Here is a 25,989-nt window from a genome sequence, read left to right as displayed (position 1 = left end):
AATGTTTTCTACATATTTAGGCCAATTCCAAGCCAGTTTAACTTTGTTTTTATACTGAGAATTCATTTCTTTATAAACTATTTTAGTCCATCTATTGTTTTTCATTTTCTGAAGTCTATCCAGGTATTGAATCCGCACTTTATCTTGGATGTAATTCAAGTCTTCCCATCCTAAGTCCCCCAACACTGCAGGTCCTGCCACATTTCTGTTTACTTTGAATAAAAATTTCCCAAATTGGTACTGAATACTTTGTAATTTCTTTTTAAACTCCTGCTATCCTGAAACCATATTCCACACCCATAATTCATTGATGGCATGATTATGCTATGCCATAACACATCACCGTACTCAAATCGATTAAAACTGTTGTGTTGGTTAATTATTGATTTGCCATATGCTAAGATTGTCATTCCTTTTTTATAAACTTCAGTAAATTGTGTATGATCATTCAATGTTTTTGATATAGTTATGCCTAAATATTTGTACGTTTTACTTTCTTTTAATGTCAAGTTTCCTAGTTTCCAAATTGTGTCCTTTTTGTGGAGTTTCTTGCCAAAATACATTATCTGTGACTTGGATTGGTTATAACTGAGTTTCCATTTACTAGCGAACTGAGCTGCTATATCAAGCATACTTTGAAGTTCACTTGCATCATTTGCTATTAAAGCTACATCATCTGCCCAAAAAAGTCCTGGAATTATTTGTGTTCCTATCCTCACCCCTAGTTTTGATTCAAATAACATTTTTGCAAATTCATTTATATAAATTGAGAAGAGTAGGGGGCTTAAAACGCATCCTTGTTTTACACCTTCACTGGTTTCAATGTATTCAGTCTCAATATCATTAAAATTGATCTTATTAAAAACATTCTCATACATGTCATCTATAATATTCTATAATTGTCCTTGTATTCCTGCTTTCCACAAGGATACTTGCAAACCATCCCACCAAACTCTATCAAACGCTTTTCTACATAAGTAGATTTCTTACTCGATTTCCTTAAGGACGCTATATATTACCAGGACCTGGGTTTGTTTCAACATCACCACTGGGCATCAGAATCATTCTCATGTTGTCAAATACAATTTGTTACAGTAAGGTTTATTATTTAAAATGTATTCATTGTACATAGAACAACATCTGTTAATTTAAACAATTGTAAAAGCTTAGCTATGTTTTCAGAGCAAGTAAAGGTTGGTCTGCTCATTGAGAAGTAACAATAATTGTTTGAAGTCTTTTTAGTGCAGTGATATTAATGCATTTCAATTATTATTAATGGGTATAAAATACTGTAAACCATTTAATTTTGACTTCTAGATATATTCAGGATTTTATGAAATTTGTGTACAACATTTCAATAAAGTCCCTGACACTCCATGTTGTAGGAACCCAGAAAAAATTGCCTTGCGAAATTGAAGCAGTTCACAGCACCACTGTAAAAAAAAAAAAAGAGTTTAAAATGAGTATAGTCAAAGATATACACATGTGGGTTCATAAGACATATGTACCAATCTGAGTTGGTTCTAGAGATTAGTATCACAAGATTTTACTCTTCGTGATTCAATATCAGTCCTATGTATAACACTGTGTTGATCAGGCGAACTAATTGACAATGGCCCTACATGTATCGCAATGAAATCACAGTAGTTTTGTATTCTTCTTGCATTTCGACCATGGAAAAATATTTGTTTTTGAAAGTGGCCGAATTATTAGAAGAAGAACAGAAACTATTTTTTTTAGTATGAATTCTAGTAACTGAAATGCAGGATTGAAAAAGAACAAGACAATACGCAAGATTGATAAACCTTCAGCGAGCACTCCTGAAATTTCAGATCATTAGTACCATGTTTTTGGATACATTCAATGACCTGATACATAAAATCACATTTGTTATTGCTCAATCACTTGACCCGGTATGCCACAAGATCGCAAGCTTCTATCATAAAATTGGGTTATTTATTTGATGTAACAAAACATGCATTCACAGCAGACGGGAATTCGTTTGAGATGTTACTGGATTTTTGTATTCAGTTTTCCATTTCAACCACCATCATCACTTAGTAAGCTGTGATCGCGCATTGGGATACTGACTGTGCATAAATGCGCAGTGTAGTGTCATCAGAATATTTTTCACCATTACGCCATTTCAAATATTAATTCACAGACAACAAAATAAAGATTTTCAATAACATACAAGTTTTCCCACAGTTGATGGTTGTATGGCAATTACAAGGCTTCGCCAGTTTTACTTTGGAAGAAGTTGAAAACAGGTAACAGGAAGGGGCTACATGGCTACATCTTTTTTTTTTTAATTTTAATCAAGCATGATTTTTTAATTTTTTTTTTACAAATGTCTATTTTAGGGCAACAGAAACAAAAACAATAAATGTGTAGGTAGGCATTTTAACAATTGTACAATTAATATTGGATGAAAACGTCATTACTGATATAAATCATAATCATAATTAAAAATAAGATCACATTTAATTTAGTCAGTTTTCATAATGAAATGCACAATAACATGTACTTATAAATTTGAATAAGGTTCAACAGCCTTTTCATTTAGTGCCAGTTTATACACCATAAAACCTCTGGTTTAGGTGTCACACTCAGAGAAGAGTGAAAGGCTTTTGGTTCATAGGCATCGCGAAATGTTGCAATTGAATTCCCCCAAAAAATTCACATAATGTAATATGCATTATTTTTGATTATAATGATTATAATAACGCAAAAAAATGTAATTTGTTGAATTTTTATGAATTGGAAATAATATTCAACTTAGTTTCATCGTGAACGAATGATTTCGATCGAATGTAAATGCTCGAAGCGATACAATATCCGCCATGTTCTCATTTACATGTGGCTCATTTAAATATGTTAATGACGGTTCAGTGACCTCTAGTGAACACAACGCGGTAGTGAATTACCGATGTTCTAGCATCGAAACGATTCGGGCTATTCACAATAGGTGTCAATGACTACGGTAAAGTATAAATTAGATTCTTTTAGGCGTCAGTGAATGAAATATCTAAAATATTAAAAAAAAAAAAAACTAAAAAAAAAATGCTCATGTTCCGTTTTCACTGTACATCGGCCATGTTGAATCGCAAGAGATCGCAAAATCTTCATTACAACTAACAGTTTAATGCTCACAACATAAAAATACGAATATAATCATAGGCAACCTACTATTATATAATGAATAAGTTGATCGACACAGGGATCCCCCCCCCCGAGTTGTGGATATTTCGGAAATCGCGACACAAGCAAAAGACCGGATAACGATTTACTTGAAAACTATGTCTCCATGAATTAATCGTTCGTGTACAATAATTTGACAGGGTATACAATATTTACAAACTATTTTCGTAGATTGGAGACAATTGTTTGCTTTTTTGGCTTTTCACAAGAATATATAGCTGGCAATCATCATAATATTCACGTCCGTACGTATGTCAGGAATGTACACCAATCGTACCCCAAAATACATTCAATTTTGCTGAAACTGGAGAACTTACCTTTGCAAACACGTCTCTTATGCCGCCTTCTTGAAGTTCTTGAAATCAAATAAGGTTACTAGTTCTTCAGTAACTAGTGAATGAGACCACTGAGCCGAACAGAATACATGTATAAACAGTACTATAATAAATTGCACGCAATGGAGAAATCACGTGCCGTAGCGTTACTCACAGATCTAATCTAGTGTAAAATAATTTAATTTCAGCTGGAATTATCATTTGCTTAAAAAACTTTTTCTGGCTGTTTTTTGTATTGAATTTATTTTCATTGATTTTTGACAAGTTGACTGTAAAATATAGGAAAAAAAGGGAATATTCTCTGGATTTTATTTTAACTGAAACATTCCTTCAGCAAAAATAGCAAAAAAAAGTTGCAAGCGAAAATATAGTATTTTACAGTAATTAATTTATTCTGAGCATGCGCAGACATTCTGTCAATGTTGCCGGGAGAGGTAATTTTTGATAAAAATCGTGAAAAAGACCCACTTGGGATTTTCAGATCTGAAAAAAAAATTACGTGCATACTCGGAAGACACTTGTTCATCAACCTGCTAAGTTTCACTGATACCTGCTGTAGAATTTCTGAGAAAATGTTGGAGACGGAAAATGGAATATGGAAAACGGAAAACGGACATTTGACAAAACCTGACAAAAACGGGGACTAAAAATACCTAAAATAGACACTTGCATATGGTGCCATAATTATAATAAGTCTGAGTGTAATCCATGTCAACAACATTCATGCCAAATTTCAAAGCAATTTGACAAGCAGTTGTAGAAAAAATATAATATTCCCAAAAAATAGAAGTTTACAATGTGATGTCATGAAATGAACAAATCTGACAGAGGACTATCCCAGGTGGGTGTGGTATGAATGGCAAGGCAATCCAGCTGACGGTTTTGGAGAAGAAGTCATTTGAATGAAAATAAGCAGCCTGACGGCTGAGACAGCTCTGCTGTAATCAATGCATATTTCAATTCAAGAACTGAAGATATCATTAGAAAATGAACAATATGTATAGTATCAAAGCAATCAGACTTGTGGTTTTTTACAAGAAGTCGAAAATATCACTTTTTACCAAAAATGACAAAAATATTCACCAAAAATAGAGAATTTGAGATTTTGACATGAAATGAACAAATCTGAGAAAGAACCATCCAAGGTATTTGCATATTAATTTTGAAAACATTCTGACTTGCGGTTTCGAAGAAGAAGTTGAAATTGTAAAGTTGATGATGACGATGGACGGCGAAGGACAATTAGTAGTATGAACAGCTCCGCTGTGTCAACTTTGTCGAGTTCAGCTCGGTCATCTTGATGACAGCAGAGCTATAAAAACTTAGAAGTGACTGTCATTTAACTTAGTCGTTGTAGTACTCACCTATGTTTATAAATATGACATATTTAGGCAGATTACTTTGCAAAATTTAGAAATATGGTGATTTCGAAAGAAAGTTACTCTAGTTTCTAGACAGTTAAATGTTAAGTTATGTTCAGACTGCAGCCGACTACCATTTGGTATCCATGGTAACCACTACTTTATGACAGTGTTCTCACCTATCAAGTGCTCCTCTTAGGTGTTCATATGATACATCAAAATAATAATTAGTATGCTCAGCTCCAGTAAATGCATTGGAGAACCCACTGTGTTCATTTAAAAACTGTAAAAACAAATTATGTTATGAAAGTGAAAACTAGGTGGTGAAAATTGGTCAATTCTTTGTCTCCAATGACTGGTGCAGTATATACCAAGAACAAATACACCAAATGGTAGCACTAGTCCTTGTGAGTTATCAAGAAAATAGACCATTGCATGACAACATTTTAATGGTGGTAAAAAAAAAAAAATTGATCATTGATGTTCCAAATAATGACAAGAACAGTATATCAGGGATTTGGTTACCTATCATCATTTATACTACAGATACATGTATGTGATACAGCCCTCTCTATCACATTTAGTGTTAGTTGTGATGAGAGACTATATATATTCTCAGGAGCAGACATCCGGGCATTTCATCACCTCGTAAACATCATGATGAAAACAATGGCCAAAAACATTCAGAAAACTGTACTTTGGGATAGTTGTTAAGACTCCCTTGAACAGTGATATAGATTACAGTATAGTATTATAGTATATTTTATTTCAAACAAAATAATGCATTGAATTACATTATCTATGGTCAATAAACATACAACAAAAAACAATAAACATCAATAACAAATAAAACAATAAGTAAGCAAAGAAATATAAAAATATTAGTAGTAATCAAGAATAAAATTCGGATATTGTTAGACATTATAATTTGATGAACAAATTTTCCCGAGACTGTTAACAATGAAACAATCATTTGAGGTAAATAATATTTTAAGTAAGTTATCCTTAGATACCGAGGTAGTTCTTGAATTTTTTCATCATAAACCGAAACCATATTTAAAAATTCTATACGACTATTCTTAATTTCAATATTTTCACAGTCCATGAATGCATGAGTTTCACTGCCAACAGCCCCTAGATCACATAATGTACAAATTCTTTCTTCTGGAGGTATTCCTTGATATCTCAACTTTTCAATTGGAAGTGAATGAGCTGAAATTCTAAACATAGATAAGCTGGTTCGATGTTTTATATTTTTCATAAGACCCAGGTATGGCTCAAATTTGAATGCTAATTTTATTTTGTTGTATGTTCGTAATTTGTTATTTTCTGCTTTTTGTAGACTTTGCAACCAAATATCTTCTACATACAATTGTCTTAACTTTGTTTTAAAATTTGAAATATCAATCCCAGTTACACTAGTTTCAGTAATTTCAAGCAGTTTATTAATAAATGCTGTGCAAGTATTACCGGTGCTAGTTTTTTCTTGATTGAAAACAGGACACACCAATTCATTACATTTATAATTCTTAAGTCTTTTCCAGAATTTCAGCATATGTGTGCAGAGTTCAATAATAATAGGGTAGCATCTCAACTCTGCTCTGACAGCATTATTGCTTGCTTTCTTATGTACACCCAAGACCTGCTTACAGAATTTGATGTGAAGCTGTTCAAATTGGGTTTTGTCACTAAACAATTTTTCAATGAATGCTTCATTAATAATAATACTATTTTGTTTTGTTTTGTACAGTTTAAAAGTGAAAGCACCCCATACTTCTAACCCACACATGATAATTGGTAACACTGTACTTTTAAAAAGATGTATGGCATTTTTTGGTGAAACAGTGTGATTCCCTAAATTTAAATTTTGTGTAAGTGCACCCAATACACGTAATGATCTTTTAGCTAAGCAGTCTATCGCTATTGTGAAATTTCCACTGCTTTGAAATGTAATTCCCAGATAAGTATATGAAGGTACTATTTGAATTTCCTGATCACCAAAATAAAAAAACATTGTCAAGAGTTCTCCCCCTTTTATTAAAATTAATTTTTTTTTCTATTAATATTTACATTTAATTTCCACATCTCACAGTTTGTCTAGGTTATTTTGAAGCCCTTTGCTTGAATCTGACAACAATACTATGTCATCAGCAAAAAGCAGACTGTTTAAATCTGAGTTTCCTAGACTTAACACTATCCTACATGTGCTACATATATAAATTTGGTTGCTCAGAATTACTTCAAAGTTGAGTTTGTGCTGAGTGATAAAGATACATGGTACAGTGCTACATGCATGCACCTATTAGAAACGCACATCTGAGCTCTGCCCCCCCCCCCCCAAAAAAGGGTGAATTTTATTTAAGGGATGGAACCAGACAACACATATGAACAGCTGTATGCATTCTGTAATCTTCAGTAACAGCAAACTTAAAACTTGAACAAAACATCAAACCTTTTATATGTTTAGTCATGGTTGCTAGGAACATAGTGTAGCCATGCATGGTGGCAAGGAACATACACACCTATCTAACTGTTATTTAGTACAGCTGTATCAATGATAATGTGCTTAAAATTACAATTGTATGTGGTTAAATTACAGTAATAAAATAAACAAATGAGAGAGAGAACCAACCAGAAGGACAATGTCAGTGAACATTTAGTGTGAATATAGCCCTGCTTAATTTTGGCGATAGTGAAGTAAAAAAAAATGAGCAATTTAAAACAAATTTTGAAACAAGCAGCCTCTTGGCTAAGATAGCTCTGCTGTAAGCAATGCACATTTCAATTAAAGAATTGAAAATATCATCACAAAATGAACAAATCTGAGATCGGTTCATATGAGGTACCGGTATCTATATTTTAAGGTTATTCTGAAGATACCTCAAAGTATGCACGAAGACAGTACAGCGGCAGTATCGACCGACGCGCAGCGGAGGTCAATGCGACAGCGTACTGTCTGAGTGCATACTTTGAGGTATCTTCGTAATAACCCTATTATTATAATAATCAACAATATTAAATATTGCCAATTTACATCTCACGGCATCCCAACAGAGTTTTCTTGAAGAAGCCCTATTTCTAGGGCAAAACGTTGGAATAAACATCACAGAACTGACCAGGTGTATTGTCGTGACAATCCTTGTGTTATTTGCCTATTATTATACATCTTTTCCTTCCAATGATACATCATGGGAATGCCGAAATCCAAAAAGTTTAGAACAGAATCAGCGAAATTATATGTGTGGAGTCCGGTCAAATCCAGGTGGCAGCCATGTTTGTTTTTATTATTAGAGGACGCTTACGAGCGTAATCATTTCATATTTGGAATTCGCATTTCCTAATATGGTAGTATGAAAATACCCCGTAAAATACTGCAAAATAACGGCACGCTGTAACTTATGGTGTTACGGTGACAGATGTATAATAAATATATGTAATATCAAAGCCTTCAAAATTTCAGAAGTAAAAAATGTCACGTTTTACCAAAAATGACAAAAATGTTCATTAAAATTAGAGAATTGAAGATACTATGATAGTTTTATAAAATCATTGCTACATGTCACAATATGCAAATTTAAAAAAAAAAAAATTATTTGACTAAAAGATGGATGCATGGACAGACAAATTAAAGTTAATAAAAAATAAAATTGAAACATCTTACCTTGGTGTATTCATTTTCAGAAGGATACTGAAAACAGAATACAAAATTTATCAATTTAAAACTGAAATGCATACCAGCTTTACACGTTGGGAACTGGTCACTTGTTATCTGATTATCTTTAAATTTGGGAATCCTATCAATTACTAATAAATTGATGACATATACAAAGCTAATTGACATTCAGCCAAGATGTCAAAATATCAAGTAAACAAGCAATCAGGCTGTTAATTTGAAGAAGTTGATAATATAATTTTTAGCAAAAATGAGAATTGAAGTTATATCTTCAACTAATAATTTAAATTAGTTTAACATAACAAAGCCATTCAATACTTACAAATTCATGTTGTAAAGCTTACCTTTTCAGTTCCAAGAAATAGCATGTGTTCACAGAAGTGAGCTAAACCAGGGATATGATTGGGATCAGACATACTACCTACAAATTATAACAATAAAGAAATGTAAATACAATGTACAGATTTTTTATGAAACACTGAATTCTATTGTTTTTTGTGCTAGATATGAAACACACTTTCAAATTTCAGCTTCATGAACTGTTTGTACATAATTCATATGCAAAGTTCATTGACCTATGTCTGATGTAAGTTTTTACCTATATGTATATCCATAGCAGCTGATGATTTCTCTGTTGTGGAATCACTGATTAAGACCACTTTCATTCCGTTAATAAGCTCCAATCCACGATACTCTCTTTTATCTTCAGCAGATTTCACAATCTTGTCAAAAACTGTATTCACTTTGTTTTCCATCATAGCCATAGATTGTTGGCTTTCTGTGGTTTCTATGACTGAAGTATTGTTTTCTGTAGCTGTGACATTCACTTCTGATGTCAACTGTCTTGGAAGAGAAAGTGGAAATTGTCGATGAAGACATGACGGTGGTAGCATTAACTTTGGCTCCATTGTGTATCAGGCAAAGAAATATAAACAATATAAAAAGCAAAATGTCTTTCTCTGGGAGGAGATAGCAATTACAAAAGCAATTACAAACATGTGTGACTGCATGCAACAAGGCATAGCTACAATGTAACTATAACAATAAAAACCTCACATGATTTGTGTCATAGGTTAACAATTCATGATGTGAGATAAGTACAATGTACAAGTCATGTATTAAAAGCAATTTTTGGAAAATAAATGTTGCGATATTTTGTGCACTGATAGAGTTGTTTCAATAGAAATATTAGAGGTGTTCAAGGGAATTCTGTAATCAAGAACACTTTAGGTATTTAAATGTATGCATGAATTTGATTTTTTGTTGGTGCAAAGTGTATGTACACAATACATACATGTATACAGTATTTTGCCATTTAATATCAGTCAAAATAAAATTCAAAACTTTGTTTTGCTTTTTGCATAGTCCGTTGATGAAGCCACATAAAGTAGATTGTATCTCCCAAGTTTTCATGACCGTGCATCTTTGTATTTACTACAGTAGTTCAGAAAGTGGCACAGAGTTTATGTTTATGTTTTTAATTTATTGACACAGCAATATGGCCACTAAATAGAATTAACATATTTGGCGAAAGGTATCATAAGTTGAGTATCCAAAGCACTTAACAAATAAATGAATTAATATTCTTGATTTAGTTTTTCAAATTCTGGAAAGCTAATATTGTGAAAAAAAATTTCAGATAATTTAGTGCATATGATTATGTTTAATTGTTGAATGTTGTACTTGCTAAATTTACAAAGTTATAAAATTTACATTTGCCCAGACATAACTTACCATCCCTTTTACAAAAATAGAATGTTCCAAAGTATTGAGCTTCAAAAACAAAATTTTTAAGCTGACATATTGTGGAGTACGGAGGGGATATGCATAACTTGCATGCATTTCTCCAAATTGATGTAATACTTATCTGGGATGCAAGTGAACTGAACTTGTATTTAAAGGTGTGTGTTGGTGTGTAAATAGATGTATTGAATTTGATCTGGAACCATGATTTGAGAATGCATATACGAAAAATAACAGACTTGTAAATTACCAATGACCAAGTTTCTTTTCAAATTATTTAGTGATAAAATGCTCATTGAGAAATTGCATATTAATTTTTGCAAACAAGTCTTGGGAGTAAACAGAAAAGTCTCAAATAATGCTTGCAGGGGGGAACTGGGTCGATATCCAATTATTATCAATGCCTGTATGAGTTATTTTCAAAGATTGCATTGTAAGAAAACAAGCAATTCTATTTTAGAAGTCGCTTTTAACTTTAGCAAGTCTAGTAGTTGTGATTCATGGTATATCTATGTCAAAAACTATTACAAGTTTATACAGTTTACAGTTGATGACCTTAATCAGAATGACTTTGGTGTGAAGTTCAAAGACAAGCAGCCTATTGGCTGAGATAGCTCCGCTGTTAGCAATGCAAATTTCAATTAAAGAACTGAAGATATCATTAGAAAATGAACAATATGTATAGTATCAAAGCAAACAGACTTGCTGTTTCAACAAGAATTCAAAAATATTCATCAAAATCATCATCGCGAAATGAACAAATTTGAGAGCGGTCTGTAGTACCTATACCGGTATATCCCGGGGGAGGGGGGGGGGTACTTGCAAAAAATACTAACAGGGGTGTGTCACTGGTTGTTTGAAACCCATATCCCTTATCAGCAAAAAATAAACTCAAATTGCCTACCCCTTTTCAGACAAACTGTGGATATTTGATACCACTTTCCAGACAGTAAGCATAAATGGTACCAAGGGCTTGAAAGAAAAAATGCTTTGATGATCGAAATGAAGTTACAGAAAGAAAAATTCAGCTTCATTCTCCTGATTGTTGGATCACTCAAGCTCTAGAGACAGTCTTTGGAAAATATGGACCTCTTTTCAGACAAAAAATAATGAAAAAAGAATACCTCTTTTCAGACAGAAAGGGTAAAATAACATACCCTTTTCAGACAGAAGTAGTGAATTTGGCGGCACATATACATATAGCACTTCAATGTGAGTAACAACCCCCCCCCCTCCCCCGGGCTATTTATTTAATATCAAAGCAATCAGACTTGCGGTTTTTCAACAAGAAGTCGAAAATATCACTTTTTACCCAAAATTACAACAATAATCATAAAAATCAGAGAATCAAAGATATCATCTCAAAATGAACAAATCTGAGAGTGGTCCACATGTAGTACATAGTGTAGTACATATATAACTAATATATAATGTAATATATATATCTGTTTAATTCGTTTAAAAGATTCCTCTCATTAGTAAATAGCGCCCTCACTCCACAATATTTAGAATGAGTGGTTGGTCAAAAGTTTGATGAGTCAGGTGCATCTATTGGCTAAGCTTGTTGTACATACAGTACAGTTCTCGCGGAAGCTTTGGCTTTTGTGGCATCATTGTCGCCTACGCATGGCTTCATTGTCGCCTCAGCATCGCATCATTGTGGCATCAGCTTCGCGTCATTGAAAATTGAAGCTGTGTTCGCCTCGCTATTTTGTGGCATCATCGTGGCCTCAGCTTCGCAGTCTCATGGCATCAACATGGCATCAGCTTCAAAGTATTGTGACATGAGTATGACCTCATTATTTGCACGCAGAAGGGCAGTAGACAAAAACATGTACAGAAGTTCGATATGTAATCGATTTGAAATTCAAGGCGAATAAAATAATATGATCAAGAGTAAAATGACATTTTAAAAAGATATCTTGTTTAATTATTTTAGTGTTGCGAGTATTGGGCACCAAAAACTTTGCGAAGTACATTACAATCGGCAAGGTGACGAGTTTCATATTGACTGGAAGGAAAATCGTGATAAATTCAAATCACACGATGCAATCGTCGTTCTGATACAACACAATTTGCTGTATACGAAGTGAAACTTTTCTTGTTATAAAATTTACCTTTTTTCGCTCATTTTATTTGCTGCTAGAAGAGCAGATTCAGATTCCTCATTTCGGTGGTATTTTTCTGTGTTTCGTTTAGTTTTAGCCGAGTCCGACCCCATGCCCGGACTACTAAAACAAGCAACACACACGTACGCCGCCGGGTGCGTCGGCGTCGTCGCCAGTCATCTTGATACAAAGTTCCAAAACAAGTGCGTACATTTCCAACATATGATTGGATGGTTGTGGTGGCGTCGGTCTGGTAAAATTTGACAACCAATTCTCAAAATTAAGTCACGATCAGTGATCTGAGCTCGATCTATATGTACTTTAAAAGTATTCTCACAAACATATTTTCGAATGAAAACGAGCCACATGCCCTGTAAAAAATCGAATAGCGCTTGACATGCAGGAATAATTTATTGGGCTTCAGAAAAATAAACGTGTCCATTTAGTGTGGCCGTAAATATTTGGTCACCAGCCGATGAACAATTTGAAAATCATGATTCACACGGAAGTCCTTCGATACTGAAAATCATCGATCCCAGTCTGGTTTACCTTATTTCCCAACTTGCAAAACTGATTTGTATCTCAGCCCTGTTTGTTTTGTTTTTTCTTTTTTTTTGAACTGAGGTAAAATCCCATCCGTTTGTCAATATATACCGATGTTTTCCAGTAAATAATTGCGAAGCCTGTCATAGCACACAAACAAACTTTGTGAATCGACGATGGAGATTGGATGGTACGACGACCCTTCAATTTGCGTTATATATGTTTTGTTACAACATCATTGATTGGCTGAGAGTCACCTGATCGGAGCATGACCTGGGTCACAGAACCATATTAGTCCGTATTATCAACAGGACTTTGCGAGAAAACCACACCCACATTTTCAACCATTTTAGCGCGGAAGTTGCCAACGAATGTCGAAAACTCGTGAATTGTATAAATTCGAATAAAATAAAGCTAGCGATTCGTAAGACTGGTTAATAATATATCCCCCGATGCTCTTCGATTTTTTTATTTCAAGGTGAGAAATGGATACTAGTAGTTGAAGTTCCATCGATTTCAAGCCGACTATTTAACCGCGACAACTCTACGCTCTGTTGTAGTTTCGCAAGGTAAAACAAAAATACAATAAATAGTACTTGTTTAATTATTTGGTTTTACAGCCCGCAAATTACGGGACATGATCCCCATGAATTGCGATAAATAAATGCTGATTGTGTTGAATGACGGACGTCGGGACCGTTTGGAAAAACAAATTACGGTCGGTAGACATTTCAAACAAATGAAATTATTAACGAAAGACGAGATTTTTCTAGGTATTTACGATCATTCGGTCATACCAAATATATACAAAATTGACAAATACACAAAGATGTGTAATAGTAGGTCATTTTTATTTTAGCCTTAGAAATATTTTCTTTCACTCAGTCCACGTCCATGCGTGGGAATTCTATTTAGCTTCATGGTCCTTCGGCTTGTCTTCTGCTTGGGGGGGGGGAAACAACAATAATTATACAAATCGTAAACTCAACACAATCAGGAAAAGAAACCCAGACAACCATGTTGTACTTCTGTTGAATACATTTTGTAGCAGTGAGTCACGTCGGAATATTGTCTAAAATAAAATATTCAATCCCAGTCAAATCTAGGTCAAAGGGTCAGATTGCGTGCATATAATTATAGATAGTTAAAACAAAAAGTATTTGAACTTTTGACGGTTGTTCAACATCTATGCACGGTTACTAAACTAGTAACCGTGATCTATGAAAACCAGAAAATTTTTAGTAGTCCGAATTGTTGCACGGTCGAAAATAAAACGGAAATTGATCGGTCAAAAGCGGAAGCGGTCAAGAGGTTTGGGGGCAATGAGTACAGTACTTCTTTGTTTGATGAAGCGATGCTGATGCCACATTGTCGCCATAATGAGGCCTCAATGAAGCGAAGCGATAATCGCCTAACTTTTTAATGTCGCGACATTGAAGCGATGCTGAAGCCATAACAATGCCATAATGATGCGATGCTGAAGCGAAGGTGAAGCTGAAGTGAAGCCAAAGCTTCCGCGAGAACTGTACTGTAGATGCAAATGAGTATAGGAACCATTAATGCTGTAGGGTGTACTGGGAGGGGTGGAGGATTTCATGTTTGTAATGACTGGTTGTAATGTGGTATCTCGTTGTTTTCAAGATGCAGCCTGATATTTGTTGCTTTCTTGGTTGTTCAATTGTGGCTAAAATTTGTGTGGTGGGTGGGAGATGTGTTTATTGTTTGTTGAGTCATTGTTTAGACACCCTGCAGCTTGAAATGGTATGGCCAAATCCAAATTCGATATGGTGGTGTTGAATATCTGTGCGATATGGCAGTGTCGTCTAAAAACCATGCATCAAAATGATTTCTGTTTATTTATTTACTGTTGTAGATCCTGAGAACTAGCCATTGAATATGATGTCGGGAATAAATGGTTTTCTGAACAAGCTTTATTAATTATTGCTGGCAATATTCCAGTATGAATTGGGAGCAAACTGTGACACCAAATCTAGTCGTTGTATTGTTATGCCTCTAAAATATTTTTTTTTTAAATAAAATAAATAAAATAGAAATATATTATGTGTATTTTTGTATGTGGAAACATGGCTTGCCCACTAATAAATATAAAGAAGTGTGGTCTGCAGTTCTTTTTGTTTAATTTTTTTATTTGTGAAAAAAACTTTAGTGTAAACAGTAAAACACTCACAGTGCAAGGCTAGTTCACCAACATGTCTATTCTCTTGCTTGAGTGTGAAAGTACATGGTTTAGTGACTACCTCTTATATTTTTAAATTTTAGAATTTTTTTTTATTTGGGAAGGTTCTTCCATAAAAATAGAACAGATATATAGATATATATATATATATATATATATATATTTTAGTATCAAAGCAATCAGACTTGCCGTTTTCAACAAGAAGTTGAAAATATCACTTTTACCAACTAGCAGCCTGTCGGCTGTTATAGCTCTGCTGTTTGTGTCTGAAAGCAATGACTAAGAAGCAATTTAATATTGCAAGACACCAACTTTCTTGATTTTGTTGCAGAGAATATATCACTAAAAGTAGAGATTTGAAGATATCTTTATGAAATGGACAAATCTAATAGAGGTCTACCCAAGCTGCATGGGTAAAGGTTTTCAACAAAAGGTTGAAAATAACATTTTTACCAAAAATTAAAAAATATCAAAAAATTAGAGAACTGAAGATATTGTCACAAAATCAACAAATCTGACAGAGGTCCACCTGATACACCTAAATATACAATATCAAAGCAATTGGACACACAGTTTTCAAAGAGAAGTCAAAAATATTCATCAAAATTAGGGAATTGAAGATATTGTCACAAAATCAACAAATCTGACAGAAGTCCACCTGATACACCTAAATATACAATATCAAAGAAATTGGACACACAGTTTTCAAAGAGAAGTCGAAAATATAATTTTTTATCAAAAATATTCATCAAAATTAGGGAATTGAAGATATTGTCACAAAATCAACAAATTTGACAGAGGTCCACCTGATACACCTAAATATACAATATCAAAGCAATTGGACAAGCAGTTTTCAAGGGGAAATCGAAAATATAATTTTTTTACCAAAAATGACAAAAATATTCATCAAAATTAGAGAAATGAACAAATATGACAGAGGTCCACCCAAGGTGTCTACACACCAAGTATCAAAGCATTTAGGGCTAGCAGTTTTCAAGAAGAAGTCGAAAATAGCATTTTTGACCAAAATTACAAAAATATTCGCTATAAATAAGACAATTGAACATATCCACACGAAATGAACAAATCTGAGAGAGAAGCACCCAAGGTACCTTCCGAGAAAGTTCACAGCTATACAGTTTGTTGTTTTTAAGGAGTCGAAAATGTAAAGTTGACGGCGGCGATGACGGACAATCAGTAATACTATAAGCTCCTCTCGACTTCGTCGACAGCCGAGCTAAAAAAATGGAAAACATTTACCTTAGTAAATGGAAGAAGGAAATCACCAAAACAGATAATAACAAACTTTGCACTTATAAATCTTGTATTAAATTTGAACAATATTTAGAAAACACCAATAACATAAAATTTAAAAATGCTCTACCCAATTCAGGATTGCAGCCAATCAGCTACCAGTCAAAAAAGGTTGACATAGAGACATTAAAAAAAAAGACAGATTCTGTCATCTGTGTAACTGTAATGAAGTTGGTGATGAAAAACATTACTTTTTCAGATGTAACCATGACAAAATTAGGGAATTAGGAAATGCATTATTTACAGCAATCTATGTTTATGCTCCTAATTTTCAACTATTAGCTAGAGAAGATATTTTTGTTTTGATTTTTTCAAGTTCTGATCTTTTTATTTGTAGTAAATTATCAAAATTTGTTTTTCATGTTTTAGAATTGTTTTAGCTTATTTTGTTTGTGTTATTTTGGACTTTACACTAGCTCTGTATTGTGTACGTGCCAAATAAAATATTCTATCCTATACAGGACGAGTTCTGTTATTATACGTATACATGTTCTTACACAATAATTTTCTAATTAATTATTACAAATTACAGTCTCATGCAACACACTTGAAAATTGTGTACTCCTCACCTCATCTTAAACTTCATTGAATTTTGTATCCGTGGGGTTTATAAATTGACGATGCGTGAAACCACACTCCGAATAACCATAGACATGAAGAGACGAGTGAAACTAGAGACATCTTAGGATAAATACGAAATACAAATCAAGGCCAAGGCGAAATAAATTTAATTGTATTTACTATTTTGAACAGATTGTAATAGCAAAAGTTCTCCTGAGCACATGTTTTACTATGTTCAAGAGATTAAATTCTAACTTTTTACTATTTTATAAACTTATATTCTAATATGTACTGATATGTTCAATATGCAAATAAAAATCATTAAAAAGATGTTTTGTATGTTGATCTATGCATGAGCTCTTGGGTACCTATCATGTATATAATTTTAGTTACACTAAATGGATCTTGGGATCTATACGCAGGAGGTACCCGACATATCCTAGAACCTATACACGAGAGAACAGAACCTGAGACCTATACACAGAAGGTACCCGAAAGATTTGAGTTTATTTGCGAGAGATACCGGACAGATCCTGGGACCTATACGTGGGAAGTACCCAGCACAAATGTAGGGATATGCAAATTAATACCCGATAGATATGCGAAAAGTACGCAGAGAAAATAATTTGCATGTCAATTATGTATACTCGATAAGTATGCAGGAAACTATACCCAAGAAGTACTCAAGAAATATGCAGCATATACCCGGGAACTATACCCGACATAGGGAAAATTCCTATTCTTCTTTTGTGTCGAAAAATGTACATTTCAGACGTCGGAGCTTCCCCACCTCCGGTGAGCGTGCTACTCTGCCTAACGAGTAATAAATGAAATTTATTATTTCCACAGACAAACCTGTTTGTTTACCTTATCATACATACCAGAAAGTCTGTGGAAGCCGCCCACCTCCTCACAAGCTTTCGGTGGCCCGTTGGTGCAGCGGAAACGTTTATGAGAATGAACGGATCAGGCCTCGCATACGCGAGCACCCAGAGGATGATTCCTTAGAAGAGGCCTTTTTTCTATGGGGAATGCTACCCTAGGGTGTTTTTTGTGGACTCGGGTATATTCCCCAATAGTTTCCGTTCAGGGCTGTAATCTGTAATTAAGCCTAACGAGTAATAAATGAAATTTATTATTTACACAGACTTTCTGGTAGGTATGACTAGGTAAACAACCATTTAAAACATTTCTGTACCCTTACACTGTAAATATATGAAGTAATACGGCCATCGAACGACCATGGTGATTCACGCTTTTCAACCAACCAACCAATTAGAATCGTGCTCTTCGCAGAGTGACACTGTTAGATTTTAGATCCCCTTAAATACATCAAGAGAGGAGTCGGTCAGAGTCAATTTTAACAGAATCTAATTTATAGCTCATGTCTAAAAGAGCTGACTCAGCTGACTATGCTGTTCTTATTAGTCGATGGCATATGAAGACAGGACAAATTTGGCAAAAATGTTCATTGCAGTTTAAAATTGATGGCATGTCAGACTGGTTTAGAATCTGGATTTTACTTGATATGCTGGATTAGATTGCTAGAGCAGACCTGACTGCCCTGTGCAAATGAACCATAATGTGAGTATTTCAATGTCCAGATTCTCAAAAACAAGGCCCTCAACATTGAAATTAATATTGTCATGATTCAATACAAATTTGGTCTTGTGATGACCATCTGCTTGATGTGCTGATTGAGAACTAGACTTTTTTAGGATGCCAAGACGTTTTGCGGTGGCCAGAAGGTCATATTGTCTGTTGCACCAGTGTCTATATGGTAAGGCGTGTGTATATAACTTGGTGGCCATAAAATGTATCAATTTATGACTGGCAAACTTGACTGGCAAACAAGGGCAGTAGAAACATCAGTGGTCAAGTATGTTGACATTCTGTCGGGTCTTAGTCATGAACTTATGAAGTAACACTCATTGAGGAAATGATCTAGGTTGGGAGACCAGTCCGCTAACATAATGGGCATGAGTGTTGTTTTTTTCTGGGCCGTGGTTTTGGATATCTCGCGTGGTGTGCTGCATCCCATCTAAGGCCATAAAGAAAATAAGAGCATGACCAGTACCGGTAGTGGCTTCATTCAGGAGCTCAATGCTTGCAAGATCTCAGGTTTTATAGAAGACAGTGTCCAAGTCAGTAGCTCTGTAACCACAGCGCTGTTTAACCTTTTCACCACCAGACTTTCTCGCTCAAATTTGTCTGCAATTTTTCTTATATTATTTAGTATTTCTGGAAATGAGCCCTAATTTGGGAGCCAACAAGAGACAGGAAAATTTCCTCATAATCAGTTATTGTTTCACCATGGTGTGAAATACCATTGTTGCTGTCTTACAAATTATCGATAGTGATACTAGAGATTGTCACAAATTAAACATATAAATTGCCTAATTTATGCAAATTAGGTAATTAGTATGCACACTATTCAACCCCAAACTAAACATGTCTATCTCAGCGATCTATATAGGTACCAAGTTTCATTGACATGAGATTAGTGTCTGAGATATCAGTGGAAAAGCTACTTGGTTTACCTTATTTTGCACCAACTTGGCCAAGTACATTTTCTTAACTTGCAAAGAAAACTGATTCGTTGTATTTTAGACATTCTGTTTTACTTTTTGAATTGAGGTCCAATCTTACAGCAGTTCTTTTTCTATATTATTCCTGACTGAAATTCAATTGTATGAACATGACCTACACAATGTAGTTCCCTGCAAGAGGTCCTCAGTTGATTTTTTAAGTATTTTAGCCCTGAAAACACAAGGAAATGTTTACAGGGTTAAAAATGAAGTTGGCGATATATATTAATTTCCTATGTATACGTTTAGTATTAGAAGTACAAATAAGGAACACTGTCTTTATAAATTTATAGAAACACATCTCTAATTTACATAAGGCAAACAATTCATTAAGAGATGAGATTTCGGAAAAAAGTAATAATGCAAATTTAAGGCTTTTTCACCAAAATTGAACATTGAACGGTCGAATTGAATCACAAAAAAAACAAGTCATTGTCAATGACACGTCCCTGTTCCGTTCATATTTGAGTGACATATACATTCAAAGCAGATCATGACCGAAATGCACCTGCATATGTACAACACATTGTGCTAAATCTGAACAAAATCCATCCATGCATGACTGAGATCCGGTTCTGGAATTGTGAAAATACGTGATTTTGATGCATTTTCGGCCTTAAAATGGCCATCATTCCGCTACTGCTAAGCAGATCATGAAACAAATGCACATACATATTTGTGACATGATGTACCTTGTGTGTGTGAAGTTTGAACTTGATCAATCCAGACATGTCTCGGATACGCATCCAGAACTGAATTCTTTAAAACAAAATGGCCGCCAGTCGGCTATTTCGAACTTGATCCGGAAAAAAAAATTACGTGCATCAAGGTCTTATTATGTTTAATGTATGTACCAAATTTGAATGAAATCCGTCCATGCATAACTGAGATCCGGGTCCGGAATGGTGAAAATGTGCGATTTCAATGCATTTTCGGCCTTAAAGCAGCCGCCATTTGGCTATCGTTAATGAGATCATGAAACAAATGCACATACATATTTGTGACATGATGTACCTTGTGTGTGTGAAGTTTGAACTCGATCAATCCAAGCATGTCTCAGATACGGATCCAGAACTGAATTCTTTAAAACAAAATGGCCGCCAGTCGGCCATTTTGAACCCGATCCAAAAAAAAAAATGACGTGCATCAAGGTCCTATTATGTTTAATGTATGTACCAAATTTGAACGAAATCCGTCCCTGCATAACTGAGATCCGGGTCCGGAATGGTGAAAATGTGCGATATTGATGCATTTTCGGCCTTAAAATGGCCGCTATTCGGCTATCGTTAATCGGATCATGAAAAAAATGCATGTGCATATGTCCCATATAATGTGTGATGTATGAGTGAAGTTTAAACTTAATCGGTCCATGCATGTTCGAGATACAGGTGATCACGGACGGACGCACGGACGGACGCACGGACGCACGGACGGACGGACGCACACAGGGCAAAACATAACTAAAAAAATTGGTGCTGATGTATTTTTATTTATACTATATGTATAAGATTAAATAAATCTGTAAAAGTGTATCAGAGAAAAAGGAGGAAAATATGTAAAAAAACAAAATGGCCACTAGTTAGCGGAATTTGTTTGAATCACATCACACAATATCAAGCATATCAACTTTGATAAAAATCGTCATAGTCATCTCAGAGAAACAGCTGCTGTCACATTTGGGAATCATGTCATAGCCCCCGCGCGCTCATAAAGGTATTTATGTTAATTTGCCAGAAGATGTTGCTGTCTAAGGTTCGTGTTATTTTTGATAAATTGGGCAACTGGTATTTGTACATTCAGATTTGTATCACCCATTAATTTTAAAAATTTGTTGTAGTCACTCATATTCGTGAAATTTATAATGTGCTTAGTAGTCTCTTCAAATAATGCTTTCCGTGATTTTTCGTAAAAGGGGCATTCAATCATGAAATGGTACTCATCTTCTACTTTGTTATTTGAACACAGTTCGCAGATTCTTTTTTCTATTTCGGTTTTTGGTTTGGTGTACCTCCCTGTTTCAATTTTTAGTTTATGATTGCTCAGACAGAATCTACTTAGACATTCACGTAGTTCGGTATTCTTTATTTTGATCACATAATTTTCTAAAGTAAATTCATTTTTGAAATTTTTGTACGTTCTCAGTTTATTTCTTCAGTTATTGTTATTTTGGTTAACATCAGTCCCTATGTTAATTTCCCTTTTCCAGTATAATTTATATATTTTTTCAACTTCCAAACCTAATTTCTTGGTTTCTCTCTCGTTCAGTATAGTTGTTGTTTCGATAATTTGTGGTTGGTTTATTTGAGTTAACAGTGTAGTTATGGCACTGTACCATTGCTGTTTAATTGTTTGTTCATAATTGCTGCCTCCCTTACCAATTTCATTTGATGTATTCATTACTCTGTTGAAGTATTTAAATAATTGTTTTTTGATGAATATGTCAAGTGGGTATTTTCCCAGTTCCCCATAAATACCCAAGATAGATGTGTTCTTCCTGACTCCTAAAACAAAACGACAAAAGTTTAGGTGAATTTCTTCCACACTTGATTTGTATGTGCTTTCGTGACCCCAGATGTCACTTCCGTAAACTAGTATGGGTCTAATTAATTTATCGAAAAGGGATAGCATTGTAAGTGGATTTAAATTTGCCTTATGTCCAAGTTTTGCTTTTAAAGTAAATAAAGCTTTTTGGCCTTTTAGTTTTAATGTTTTCATTGCCTCGTTAAATTTTCCGTTCGAACTTTATACAATCCCTAAGTAGTTGTAGTGTCTAACCACATTGATTTCTTTACTTTCATAGAAGAAGATATTGTTGTCTAATAGACGATTATTTTTTATTGAAAACCATTATTTTTGTTTTCTCTGTATTAACAGTCAGCTTCCAGTGTTTTGTGTAAGTGGAGAGATTATCTAAGCTCTTTTGTAATCCATGTTTTGTTTCTGAAAGGATGACAATGTCGTCCGCAAAGAGGAGGCACCCAACTTTACTGTTTCCCAGTGTGGGTGGATTACATGTTGCAGTATCAAAAATTCCTGGTAGGTCATTAATAAACAAATTGAAAAGAGTTGGACTTAAGTTACACCCTTGTTTAACCCCAGTATGTGATGTGAATTCATAACACGCAGTTTCAGCTTCCGCTGTCTCTGCAAATAACACAACCAGTAGGTACAGCTTCCGCGGTATCCTACCCCTCAATTTGTACTAATGACTAACCTATTAACCTGCAGCTACTGCGGCACTAACCAGTTTATCTTTTATTATTGTTTGTATTTTTTATAGTCTTTATTACAGAGTTTTACTTTACAGTGTTTCGTTACATTTGTATTTTCATTTACTCAGCCAGCAACAATTTGGTGTTGCCCAGTTTTATCATTTACAAGGTCTGTTACTTTTCCTACCAGTAGCTAGTGAAAGCTACTACTTTCACGTTTGGGAGCCCGCTAAGAAATTTGATCTAAGCTATGTATTTTGACTGATCCCAGCAGCGGGCTCCCCTGTTATTTGCCAAATAAAGTACCTTTACCAATTTTATATGTTGTGTCATAAATAATGTTATAAATATTGCCTGTTATGCCAGATTTTAATAATTTTAAAAACATTCCTTCATGCCACACACTGTCAAATGCCTTCTTAAGGTCTACCAAACAAGCATATAGTCTTTTGGGGTTTTGTTTGTTCTTATTTCCTGTAAGATCTTTTAGATTTTTGTTATGATGTAGGTACTTATTAATTATTGTTTTTAAAATGAAGAGGTTGTCTGATGTGCGACAATCTCTCCTAAATCCAAATTGCTTTTTAGAAATAATATTTTTTTTTCTAGGTATGATGTTATTCTTTGGTTAATTATACTTGTAAATAATTTCCCCAGACAGCCCCAGATGCCTCTATAGTTTGAAGGATTTGATTTTTTTTTTCCTGATTTAAAAATTGTGAATATGCAAATATATGCAAAATTGACAAATACACAAAGAGGTGTAATATTAGGTTTTATTTTAGCCCTAGAAATATTTTTTTTCACTAAGTCTATGCATGGGACTTCTATTTAGCTTCATGGTCCTTCGGCTTGACTTCTCCTTGGGGGGAAAACAACAATAATTATACAAATCATAAATTCAACACATTCAGGAAAGGAAACCCAGACAACCATGTCATACTTCTGTTGAAATACATTTTCTCGCAGTGCGTCACATCAGGATATTGTTTAAAATAAAATATTCAATCCCAGCCAAATCTAGGTCAAAGGGTCAGATTTCTTGCATATACCGATAATTCTAGATAGTTAAAACATTTTTTTTGACGGTTGTTCAACATCTATGAAAACCAGAAAATTGTTAGTAGTCCGAATTTTAAATACAAGCGAGCAGGTTTGCATGGTCGAAAATAAAGCGGAAATTGTGCAGTCAAATTCAACAAAAGCAAGCGATTGAAAAGCGGAAGCGGACAGGAGGTTGGGCGAAATGAGTACTGTATTTATTTCTATACTGCTTTCAAGCAGTCACAGTTGGCCAAACTTGACTTGTGGCATCTTAGTCTAGTACGTCATCATCATGTTGTCTACTTTTGAATGAAACAGAAGCCAAGTTTCACACTTCCTCACAATCTGCTAGCAAGTGCCAATGAACACCGGAAATAGCATATCATGCATATTAAACAGAATCACAATAATATTATTAGATTCGATTAGTCAAGGTGGGATTTTTTTAGCGTTGCGTCAACTCAGAGTAGCGACATATTTTTGACTTTGGCTATTGGGTGATCAGTGGATTACGTAAATAAACCAACACTTTCAATGAGTACATGCCGACCCAAATAAACTTGTTTATGGCTGTTTATAAACAGTGAGGATGCATGTCATAGAACAATAGCTGTGGAAGTCATAGACAAATGTAAATGTGCGGAAATCAAGCATGGCGACAATGATTTTGAGCGTGGCAATTGTGGCCATGTCTCAGAGCACCATTGTGACAAGGTAACCTTTTCAATTTACACAATACATAATCAGTTCCTACAACAATAATAGAAAGGCAGTTTTTTCTGGCATTTAAAGCTCTCACCAGGAAAGCAAGAGTTTCTCACGATCACCAAACCCGAAACACAAACGATAATTCAAAGTGTATAAATACCATAATAAGAGCAGTTTCTTACCATTGAAATTGACAAGACAGAATTTTGTTCATATAAGCGTTGCACAAAGAAAGATACAATTCCGGGATGCAATATCCTCACACGAAAATGATGTAGACAAGAACTGCACATGCGTCATCAAAACTCAGATTTTCTAGCAATTTTGCTAGTAAAATGTTAAAAATCAAAGAATTATAAAATACTCATGTTAAAATAATACATGGAACATCTGCATACATGTGTTAATGTGGAGTGCGGTGCAGTGCGATGCGGTGCAGTGCAGTGAATTGGTGTTTATTGATTTATGAATTGGTACTAAATAACTAGTACTCTATGTGGGTACAACTCATCATAAAGTGTTTACCCTTAATCTAGTATATTGTACTGGTAATTGAAAACTTCCATTGACCCATGTCCAAAATCTCAGAGTACACAAATGCAACCAAACTATGCCTCATACATGTTCAAGAATCATGAATCTGAGTAAACCTTGATGTATAACAACTTTGTTAATTCAGATCTTAAAAAGTAACTGCAAAGTGTTTTCACTGATCTTCAACTTTGTGACCAGGTATTTCAGTGATGGTTCTTTATAATGGAATGCAATTTTTACAGTTTAAAGATAACCTTCAAAATAACCTAGACAAACTCAGTACCTATTGTGAGATGTGGAAATTAAATGTAAATAATAATAATAAGACAAAAATAATTATTTTTAATAAAAGGGGGAGAACTCTTGACAATGGTTTCTATTTTGGTGATCAGGAAATTCAAATAGTACCTTCATATACTTATCTGGGAATTACATTTCAAAGCAGTGGAAATTTCACAATAGCGATAGACTGCTTAGCTAAAAAATCATTACGTGTATTGGGTGCACTTAGACAAACTTTAAATTTAGGGAATCACACTGTTTCTTTTTAAAAGTACAGTGTTACCAATTATCATGTGTGGGTTAGAAGTATGGGGTGCTTTCACTTTTAAACTGTACAAAACAAAACAAAATAGTATTATTATTAATGAAGCATTCATTGAAAAATTGTTTAGTGACAAAACCCAATTTGAACAGCTTCACATCAAATTCTGTAAGCAGGTCTTGGGAGTACATAAGAAAGCAAGCAATAATGCTGTCAGAGCAGAGTTGGGATGCTACTCTATTATTATTGAACTCTGCACACATATGCTGAAATTCTGGAAAAGACTTAAGAATTATAAATGTAATATATTGGTGTGTTCTGCT

General features: G+C 34.3%; 1 protein-coding gene across 1 annotated transcript in view; it reads right to left on the bottom strand.

The window, feature by feature from the left end:
- Nucleotides 1-25,989, bottom strand: part of LOC102804022 (insulin-degrading enzyme-like) — a 204,765-nt gene that overhangs the window by 164,323 nt on the left and 14,453 nt on the right. The window contains exons 2-5 of the mRNA XM_085504132.1: nt 9,169-9,413; nt 8,915-8,991; nt 8,559-8,585; nt 5,077-5,180 (exon numbers count right to left, since the gene is read on the bottom strand). Of these exons, the coding sequence (XP_085360258.1) occupies nt 5,077-5,180; nt 8,559-8,585; nt 8,915-8,991; nt 9,169-9,334 (374 nt within the window). The 5' untranslated portion in view covers nt 9,335-9,413. The remainder of the gene's footprint in view (nt 1-5,076; nt 5,181-8,558; nt 8,586-8,914; nt 8,992-9,168; nt 9,414-25,989) is intronic.

This window comes from Saccoglossus kowalevskii, chromosome 10, assembly GCF_978046115.1.
Source record: "Saccoglossus kowalevskii chromosome 10, keSacKowa6.1, whole genome shotgun sequence".
NCBI classification, from domain to species: domain Eukaryota; kingdom Metazoa; phylum Hemichordata; class Enteropneusta; family Harrimaniidae; genus Saccoglossus; species Saccoglossus kowalevskii.
Note: the sequence above shows the minus strand (reverse complement) of the source record. Positions and strands in the feature narration are given on the sequence as shown.